At 66.1% G+C, this 10,338-nt stretch overlaps 1 protein-coding gene across 1 annotated transcript; it reads right to left on the reverse strand.

Moving 5' to 3' along the window:
* Positions 1-1,832: 1,832 nt before the first annotated feature.
* Positions 1,833-9,943, reverse strand: TFAP4 (transcription factor AP-4). The gene is made up of 7 exons (XM_075719092.1): positions 9,855-9,943; positions 5,577-5,742; positions 4,999-5,097; positions 4,263-4,433; positions 3,803-3,940; positions 2,144-2,302; positions 1,833-2,027 (listed from the first exon to the last, which is right to left on the reverse strand). The coding sequence occupies exons 1-7, from the start codon at positions 9,941-9,943 to the stop codon at positions 1,833-1,835; spliced, it is 1,017 nt and encodes a 338-aa protein (XP_075575207.1).
* Between the last annotated feature and the right edge of the window lie 395 nt (positions 9,944-10,338).

Consider the following 10,338-nt stretch of genomic DNA (forward strand, 5'->3'; position numbering starts at 1 on the left):
CTCGGCTAGGCACTGCGGAGGGCCACAGTGTGGAGGGAGAGTGGGAGAGATCCACAGCCGTGGGAGGAGCTGAGAGGTGGGTGCCCCACAGAGAGGGGGGTGCCCTGTGGGAAAAGATGTGTGCCCCCCCAAAAAGCCATGGAGAGAGGTGGGTGCCCCCACCCCGACAGAGCCATGAGGCAAGCCAGGAACCCCACGGAGAGCCACAGGGAGAGATGGGTGCCCCCTCCCCAAGCCATGGCAGCACCCCACATCCTGGGGTGCCACCGGTGCCATCCCCAGGGTGGGGGGACACAAAGCCTGACACCGGCCCCCCACAGCCGAGCAGCCTCACTAAAACCAGTCCCAGACCTGCCCCCATCTCAGCAGGGAGCTGAGCCCCAACACACTCGTAGCATGTGCAGGCAGCGCTGGCAGGGCTGAGCCTTTAAATATAGCCCAGCCACTCAGCAGGAAACCTCGCCAGGGCCAGCATCCTGCTGCCGTTGCCTCCTGCCCGCTCCCTGCCTGTGATTCCCAAAGCAGGCAGCGCTCCCCTGACCACCCAAGTCCCAGGTCCCTGGAGAGCATCCAGTGTCCCGCAGGAGCCGGATTCAGCCCTGTCCCTGTCACCCCCAACAGACATTAACACCAGGACCAAGCTTCTAAAAAACCAAGTACAAACTTTATTTTGTTTCTTTACAAAGGCACGAGCCTCTTTTTTTTTTTTCCACTTTCTTAACAAAATAGAATAGCTTCTCAATCAACACAAAGACCTGAAAATTGTAAAAAAAATACAAAAAAAAAAAAAAAAAAAAGGGAAAGGAACCGAGAAACAGCTGCAGCTGGGGGGGAAACCTACCAAATACCACCGAGGCTCTACACACAACTGGCCTAAAACCCTACAGCCAGGTGGGGGGGGGGGCAGCAGGGGCGGGGGGGACACACACAAAATGGGGACACCCCCCCCCCCCACCCCGCCTGCCACAACAGACCCAAGCGACACAATCACGAAACAGAAAAGCTCTTCGGAGCTGACAGACCCCGCAAACCGGATTAAGTGCTTAAAGGAGGGATAGGAGTGGGATGGAGGGACAGGAAGGGGATGGGGACAGGGATGGGGAAGGGACAGGGATAGGGGTGTAAAATCAGCCCCCAAACTGCCATCCCTGTGTTGAGGCGGGTGTTGGAAATGCCAGGTGGGTGGCACATGCTGGCCCTCCTGCCTCTGCTCCGATGGGCATAATCCTGGGAATTTTTACTCTCCAAAGGGGTTTTCCCTGCCCCATGCGGGGTGCAGGAGCTGTCGTGGGGCTGGTTATACCCTGAAGCTGGGGGTCCCTGTCCCGCCTTCGCTGCCGTGTCACTTGGCATCTCCCCCCTGCTTACAAACAAACATTTAATTAAAAAAAAAAAAAACACAAAAGAGGAGGGAAAAAACCAAATCAAGATCCCAAACGAAGGCCCCGTTCCAAGGGAACGCCATCGGGAACGCTGGGGCTGCTGCCGGCTTGGCAGGATTCCCTGTGGGTCGGCAGGGGGGGTTGATAAAATGGGGTGGGGGGCTGCAACCCCCCCATCCCTAACACCACCCCCGCCACCATCCCACTGCGCCCCGAACCCCCCGTGTCCTGTTGTGGCCCCCCTTGAGCACCCGCCCCCCCCCAAGCCGCCCCCCCGGGAGCTGAAGGGTGACCTTTGCCCGCTTCTAGCACTCTGCTTTACAGTATTGGAAAAAGGTCATAAAAGAGACCCAAATCGCGTTGTATTTTTTAAAAATTTCAGCATATTCTCTGACGTTTCCCCCCCCCCCCCAGCCCCGGCTCCCCTCCCCGGCTGCTGGCCAGGGGGTGTCAGGGCAGCTCCCCGTCCCCCGAGGGCTCTTCTTTGCTCTGGTCCATGGAGTCACTGTCGTTGCCCTCGGTGTCAGAGGCGGTGTCAGAGGTGGAGGGCTCGGGGCAGGCGCGCGCCGGCGTCACGATGACTGCGCGTCTCTGCTCCTCTTCCTGCAGCTGCTTCTCCTGAGTCCCCTCGATGTGCTGGATCGCCTGCCAAGGGCAACCACTGGCCGTCAGGACGTCGTGTCCCCGGCTCCGACACGTGCAGGGGGGTTAGGGACCCCCCAAAGCCCCCCTGCCGCTGTCCTCCTTGGTCCCCCCCTTACCTGGACGATGGTGTCCAGGTTTTGCCGGGACGTGGAGACTGTGTTGATGACCGAGGACGGGCCCATGGTGACCACGGTGACGTGATGGGAGGGAGGCGGCGCTGGAACGATCACGGTGGGGTGGTGGGTGGGCGCTGGGGGAGCATGTGATGGCAGGAGCTGGGGAGAGAAGCCAAACCCCTCCTGGTCAGCAGGAACCTGGGCACGGCAGTGATGGGGAGAGCATCATGCTTGCCTGTGGAACCCAAACTCCTTCAAGAGTCCATAAAAGCTGAAGCAGCAGCTCAGCTGCTCCAGTTCACCCATCCCGGATGGACACGAGAGGATGTCAGCTGAAAGTTGCCATCACCTTAGCTTTGGCAGAGTGGAACGCAAAGGATTCTCTGTCTCCCAAAGGGGGAAAGATTTGGGCTTTTAAGCCAGGAGAGGCAAGTGCCAGCCCTCCCATCACCCTGATCTGTGCAGCTAGGAACCCGCCACACCCCTCGGAGATCCTTGCTATAACAGCGGATGGGAAGATCCGCCCTAGCAGGAGGCTAAGGAGAGTTCACCTAAAAATAGGCTGAACTTCCCCAGGAGGCAGCCAGCGGGGATCCTGCAGGGACGCAGCTCAGCAGAAGCCAAAGGAGGGAGGAAGTTGGTTTTTCTCTCTCCCTTTGAAGCTCCCCAGGCGGGCGTCCCCCCAGGCTGAGCTTGAGGGCGGCAGCGAGCAAGGACCGGGTGCCGGCACCATGCTTGCCTCCTCGCTGCACCAGGCTGGCGTAAGGCTCCCCCCACCGTTGGCAAACCCGACTGTGCCGAGGAGAAGGCTGAAGGCTCCCGTCCCCGCAGTCCTGCCACGTCCCCGCAGTCCTACCACGTCTGCCCGGCAGCGCTGCCTGCCAGCTCACCTGCTCTCCATTCCCAGCCTGGCGGGCAGCAGGGAGCGGTTTGGGGAGCGGACTCCCAAAACTCTGCAGGAGTCACCCAGGGAGAGGTGAAGCCCCAGAGATGGGGTTGGCCTCCATGCTGCTGCAAACCACCCGCTCCAGCACAGGGAGCATGACCTGCATCAACCGCTGGCGGTGGTGCCATCATGACTGCTGGCATCACCCGCCGACAGGATGGATGCCCGTTCATCGCCCGAGGGCGAGGAAATGTGCCAGGTGGGAGGAGCTGGAGCAGGACCACAGCTCACCCGAGCGGGAGCTGCCCTCCACCCATGCCCGGTGGGGAAAGCCTAGCTGCCGTGGGGGGTGAGTCAAATGTGGCTGCACCCGGCACCTCCCAGCACAGCCTTGGAAAGCCACGGGCTCGCTAGCGCCAAGGTGAATCCCCCCGCCCACCAGAAAGCGACCTTCCACATACAAAGCCCTCTGCGCCGGGGAACAGAGCTGCTTGGAAGCCGCCATGGCACAGTCCAAGACATGATCCCCCCACAACACGTGGGGTGCCCACAAGCACAGCCCCCGTGAGCGGGGGGGGCATGTGGCCCAACCCTTTCCCAATTCCCCGAGGGCAAGAGCTTTACCGGGACACGACTGTCTGTTCCAGCCAGCCCTAAGGGACGGGAGGTGCCAAGCACATCGCTGAACTGCCCCAACTCCCCAAGAGGCCGCCAGGGTGTCCCCACGGGTGGGCTATGGCCAAGGTGGGCTGGGGCGCTGTCCGCGCACTCACCTGGGTTCGGATCTGCTGCTCGCGCTCTAGCTTCTCCTGGTGCAGCAACCTCACCTGTTCCTGCTGCTGCTGGAGCTGCACTTGCTGAGCGATCACCTTCAGCTTCTCGGGGTACATGTGGGCCTCCAGGGAGCGAACCTGCCGGCCGAGAGAGAGAGCCCTGTCGTTGGTGGGGAGCCCAGCCTGCCCCCAGCATGGCAGCCCCTGACAGGCAGGGTCCCTGTGGGGTGGGCACAGCAGAGCCGGGGAGCCCACGGCCAAGCGCAGAGCAGAGGCGGCCAGAGCAGAGGGCCCGTTACGCTGCGGCAGCGCCGGTGTCCCCGGGGGCCTCCGGCACGGCCGCGGCGCAGCCCGCTAGAGGGCGAGCCCGCTGCGTGCGCAGCCAGCGCGGTGCCGCACGGGCGGCCGCGCCGCAGCCAGATCCAGCCCCACAGCCAGATCCAGCCCCGCGTGGCCTCACCTGCTCCTCCAGCATCATGCGGACCGAGCGTTCCTTGTCCAGCTGCTGCCGGAGCTCGATCATCTCCCGCCGCAGATCCTCAGCCTTCTCGTCCTCCCAGATGTCCGGCGAGCCGATCCCCTCGTCTTTGTCCTCTGCCCGTCGCCGTTTCGGGGAGGAGCCGCTGAACTCCTGCCGCAGGGATGCAGTGTCAGGGGACAGGGACCAGCCCTGATGCTCTCACCTCCATCTGGACCACGTCTGGGTGATGCCACCCCCTCGGCCACCCCCCAACAGAGCTCCCTGCAGGGAAGGGGCTCCCTGGGGACACAGGCAGCACATGGGGTCAACGCCTTCATCTATAGGGGCGGCACAGCCTGGGGGCGGGCGAGCTCCTGTGCGTGCCCACCCTCCTCGTCCTCACCCCCCAAGCCTTGTGCAAACCTGCTTCTCACACCATGACACCCAGGGTGGTTCAACTGGGCCACCCCAGAGCCAGAGCTGCCACTGAGCCGCACCGATACCCCAAATGGAAAATGGGACCCCAGCCCTTCTCCCCCTGCCAGGTAAGGGATGCCAGGTTGAACAGGGTTCTCCTGCCCTGCCAGGAGGGTGCAAAACATCTCCAATCCCTGGCTTATTAGGGTAGAGGGTCTCACCCTCACCCCAAGGAACAGCGACGACATCCCCTCCCCGGACAGCAGGGACTGTCCCATCCCTTCCCATCCCATCCCTGGGGCGCGCAGGCAGGCGCTACCTGGATGAACCGCTTGAGCTGGGTGTTCTGCTGCAGTAGCCGAGTCTTCTCCTGCTCCAGGGAGAAGATGTACTCAGCCGTCTGCTGGAGGATAGCCGCCTGCAGGAGAGCCGGAGGGGCACACTGAGGCAGGAGACTGCAGCGTCCCTCCAAGCCCCCCTCCTGCTGAGCTCCCTCCCTGCCCAGGAGGCAGCAGCACCGCTCCTTGCCTGGCATCTGCTTCACCCCTGGGTCTCCCCTGGGATTTCCACCATGGAGAACCTCCAGTTCACCCATCTTGGGAACCTGACCGGCTGCCGGGCGCCACCTCCTCGCCCCACTCCCCTCTACAGCGGGGCCACCTCATCACCCAAGCACATGCCACCCTGCTCCTGGGGTGCGGGGTGCTGTGCAATGCACACCCACTCCCACTGAGGAAACCTCCCCAGGAGAGACCTCCATCGCTGAATTAACATATGCAAACACCTAAAATTACTCTTACAGCCCTGTTCTGCCCGACAAACAATGCCAAAAACCTCCACATGCAGGACCAGCATCTGCATCCTGCATCACTGCAGCCCCGGTGACGTCCCACTCACCTTGCTGAGCTTCTCCCCGTCCGTGTGCGGGATGAGGGTTTTCAGAGACTGGAAGCCAGCATTGATGCTCTGCATCCGCCGTCTCTCGTTGCTGTTCGCAATTTCCCTGCGTATCCGCCGCTCCTGGTCCCGCTGGGTCTCCGGAGTCAACGGGATGTTAGCCAAGCTGTGAGAGAGGCACGGGGTTAAGGAGGAGGGGGCTGCACCCCTGCCACTGGTTTGCCCCTGCCGTGTCCCCCCTCGCTTTGCAATGACGTTGCCAAGCTGCCAAAGGGATGGGAAACACGGACAGGACGATGGCTGTAGTGCCAGCGAGCACAAAAGTGGGTGGGTGGGTTTCTCCAGCCCTGTATCCAAAGCTCTGGGGGATGCATCGACCAAACAGCGGTACTGCTTCAGCCCCCCAGCTCTGCTGGGCTCAGACACAGGGTGCCCAATGCCAGCGCCAGCAGCAAGCCTGGGCAAGGGGAGCCGAGGGGAAGGCAGGGCACGGCAGGGACCCCCGGGCGGGTGAGGGAGGCTGTGGGCTGGCCGGCTGTGTCCCCGCAAGGCTGGCCGGTGTGTGTGGCCCCGGGAAGGCGGCTCCCTCCCTCCCGCCCTGCTGATGGCTTCCAGATGACAGCTCCCAGCAGAGAAGCCCCTGTCCCACCCCAAGCCGCAGCTCCTGCCTGCTTCCTGCCGCCGCCTCCTCGCCCCCCGCACCCTCGCCCCGCAGATGGGCTGGGAAATGCCTCCCAGAACCAGCGAAGCTGCCAGCAGCAAGCAGGGACGGCGGCGGGGAGGGCTCCAGCCAGCCAAGGCCAACAGCCGTGGGTCCAGGGCACTGGCCCCCTGAGCAAAGCCCACCACTGTGGGGGTCCAGCTTCTTCACCCACACCCTGCTCCTTCCCCGAGACAGCCCAGGGAGCAGGACGACCAAATCTTGGCACGGGTTTTGGATCGCAGGGGCAGTGAGCTTGCCGGGCAGCGGCCAGCACCGGCAATTAATAAGCCAAGTGATGGGGCAATAGCTGGCCATTACACCAAACCAACAGGACCAGCAGCCCCTGCCACACCGCTGGCCATTTTGCCTCCCCACCGCTGCCAGCAGCAGCTCTCTCCGGGGTGCACACAAGCACCCAGCACCCACCGGCTGCAAGTCAGGCTGCTGGCACCAGGGATGCAGTGAGGCACCGAAGACTAAACACAAGGGCCAGGCTGCCGGCGTGAGGCGAGATAAGACGGGCTTCAGCCTCCCGCCCAGTTACCCAGCGGCTCCAGGATGGGGAGACGGGACTGTCCCACCCAGCACCTTGCCAACACCAGGCTGAAAAGCAAAGCCCGGCACCCTGCCCTCCCTGCCGTTCTGATGAGGCCGTGGAGGAACCATGGATGTTTGGGAGCCATGGGGTCTACGCTGCAAAGCCAAGCCCTGCTCGCAGCACCGCCATGTGCCCAGGTAGCACCCGGAGGCTCCCAGGCCACCATCGCCTGTTGCGACCAGGGAACGCACTGTGACTCCTCCGAGATACACAGGGCCAGGACAAGATCCCAGCTCATCCTGGAGGGATCAGGAAGGATCCCAGCTCAGCCCAGGGGGACAGGGAAGGATCCCAGCTCAGCCGAGGGGAAGACGTTTGTCCCCAGCCACCGTAGCAGTGTCCCGGTGCACACTGGTGCTGGGTGCCGAACGCCTGCTGCACTGGATCCCTCCTGTGCAGCTCCCAGTGGGTGTCCTGGGGGGTACGGAGCTGGGACGCGTGCCTAGGGGTCTGCCCCACTCGTGGGGAGCAGCCATCTGCCTCATGGACCAGGAGCTGCCTGCGGTGGGATCGTGGCACAGGGCCCCCGTCCGGCAGTGGCTGTCACCCACCTCCCTGCTCCTGCTGCAAACCAGCCCCAAACTCACCCCCAAAATGTGCCAAACCCCAGCAGGTCTCAGAGATGTCGTCTCTTTGCACAGGCAGGGTCTGTCCCCTGTCTCCCTGCAGTGATGCCGGGTGGGGCCAGGGAGGTGGCTGGAGCACTGCTCCGGGATGCTGGACCGCCAGCCATGGCCACACAAGGGGAATGGGATGGAGAGGCCCAGGACTGGGCAGCACGGAAGCGGTTTCTTAAATACCGGGGAAGGAGGAAGAGCCTGCTTCCTTGCCGGCAGACCTCCCGCAACCTGCCCCAGCTGCTCTTCCTGGGAAGAGACCTGAGAAGTGACAGCAAAATACGGAAAGGGGGAAAAAACCCCATGGATTCAGAAGCCAGCTTGGCACCCAGCACTGCTGGGGATGGGGCAGGATGGAGACAGGGGGAGCGGGTGGCACCCAATGGAGCCCTGGCACAGGAGAGAAGCCCCTGGGATGTCCGCGGGCCCCCGCCAGTGCAGTGAGGTTTGGGTCGGGCGAGTAGAATTTGGTCCGTCCCGCCCCGGCAGCTTGGCAGCCCCCGTCACAGCCCGGCAGGGATGTCACGCTCACCTGGACCTCGAGGGAAACAAACCCACGGGGATGTGGGAGCCACCGCTGCCGCGCTGCTGCTGCCTGGCGAGAAGGCTGGGGGCTTGGCGGGCCCGTGGCAGACACCTGCTCTGCCCACTCGTGTCCGCTGCTGCCCACAACGAGTGCTCTGGTTTGCGCTGGTGGGCAGGAGAGGCATGGCCGTGCAGGCAGGTGCCCCAAGCTCCCTGAGGTCACAGGCAGGGTGTCCCTCAGCTGGCAAGCAGCACATCCCCAAGCTTGCAGTCAGGGCATCCCCAAAGTTTGCAGGAAGGGCATCCCCAAGCTCACTAAGCTTGCAGGCAGGCCGTCCCCAAGCTCGCAGGCAGGGTATACCCAAGTTCACAGGCAGGGTGTCCCTGCCCACCCTGAGCACACAGGCAGGGCGTCCCCCAGCATCCTGAGCGTGCAAGGCAGGGCACCCCTGAGCGCACAGGCAGGGCACCCCCGCTCCTGGAGCTGGCAGGCAGGGCGTCCCCAAGCTCGCAGGCAGGGCGTCCCTGAGCCCCTAGACCTCCAGGCAGGGTGGCCGGGAGCTCGGGGCAGTGGAAAGGCAGCGAGGCTCCCCGAGAGCTCTGCCCCACGCCGGGGGCAGGTCTGGGGCCGCGCAGCCCCCCCCAGCCCTGGGCCGGATGGCCGCACTTCCCTGCCCCAGCAGTTGCCCTCCCACCCAGGCCACGGGCCCATGCCAGGCCACAGCCACCCACAGCGACTAATGCGGGGGACCCCAGCAAAGCCACCCCACCGCCCCGGGTCCCTGCCCCACAGCTGCATCCCCCGGGGGCCTCAGGTGCGGACACCCCCCGAGCACCACCGGGATGCAGCCCCCCACCCCAGGTGAGCCTGTGGGGCAGCGGGGAGGTGGGGCAGAGCCGCGGGGCCCCCGTGGGGCAGGGCTGCGCCCAGAGGGGCCGGGCCTGGAGGGGCCGGGACTGCCCCACAGGGCCCCGAGGGGCCTGCGCCGCCCCACACGTGTGGTGGGGCCCGGCTGCCGAGGGCTGCCCCACAGCGGGGCTGGGCCGCGAGGGGCCCGGGCGGCCCCACAGGGACTCCACGGGCCTGGGCGGCCCCACAGGGCCCCTCGGGGCGCGGGCCGCCCCCGATGCGCGGCAGGGCCCGGCCGCTCAGGCCCGCCCCACGGCGGGGCAGGGCGCGGAGTGGGGGGGGGGGGGGGGGGGGGGGCTTTGCCGCCCCACGGGTCCCGGAGCGCCGAGGGCCGCCCCGCGTGGCCTGTGCCGCCCCCCACGCGTGGCGGGGGCCCGCCCGCCCGCCGCCTCCCCGCCAGGCCCCGCCGGCTCGGAGCGGCCCCGCGGCTCCGGCCCCATCCCCGGCCGGCGGCGGGGGTCCCCCGATCCGCCCGGGCTTCCCCCCCGCGCCGCCTCCCCGGGCTTTGTGCCGCCGCCTCCCCGCACTACATGTCCCGGCAGCCCCGGCCACGACCCGCCTCCTCCGGGAGGGCTGCAGAGTCACGGCCAGGCCCGGCAGTAAACACACACCCCCCCCACGCACACCCCGCCGGGACCCCCCCCCCCGACTCCCTTACGCCCCCCCCCCTCCAAAAACCCACCCCCGCGGGGGGGGCGAGCGGGCGGGCGGCGCCTCCCCCTCCCGGCCACGCGCGGCCGCCCGGCCCCATGTGCGCGGCCGGGACCACGTGCGGGCGGTGGGGCTGCGGCGGCCGCGCCGCGCTCCCCCCGCCAGCCCGAGCCCCACGAAAAATGCCTTTTTTTTTTTTTTTTTTTGCTTTTTCCCCAAAGCCGGGGCTCCCCGCCGCCGCCGCCCCCCCCCCCCCCTCGCCCCGCGCCCCCACCTGCAGAGCCCGCCGATGACCTCCTTCTCGGATTTCCTGAAGTGCTGCAGGGAGGGCACCTTCTGGGCCGGCACCATGAAGTACTCCATGCCGGGGCGGCGCGGGGGGGCGGCCGGGCCCGGCTCCGGCTCCGGCTCCGGCTCCGGCTCCGGCTCCGGCTCCGGCGGCCTCTGCCTGCGGCTCAAGGCGGGAAACAGCTGGTGCGAGCGCGGCGGCTCCCGCCCGCCCGCCCGCCGCCTCCCCCCGCCCGCCCCCGGCGGCGCCGCCTCCGCCTCCGCCAGCCACCGGCCCATGTAAACAAAGGAGGGCGCGGGAGGGGAGGGGGGCTGGGAGGGGAGCGGGCCCCGGCACCACCCCCGCGCGGGGGCAGGGGGGGTTCTTCTGCCCCGTCCCGTCTCGCCCCATCCCATCCCGACCTGTCCCGTCCCCTTCCCATCCCGTCCCGACCCGTCTTGTCCCCGCCACATCCTATCTCATCCCATCC

The sequence above is a fragment of the Pelecanus crispus genome, chromosome 11 (genome assembly GCF_030463565.1).
Source record: "Pelecanus crispus isolate bPelCri1 chromosome 11, bPelCri1.pri, whole genome shotgun sequence".
Lineage (NCBI taxonomy): Eukaryota > Metazoa > Chordata > Aves > Pelecaniformes > Pelecanidae > Pelecanus > Pelecanus crispus.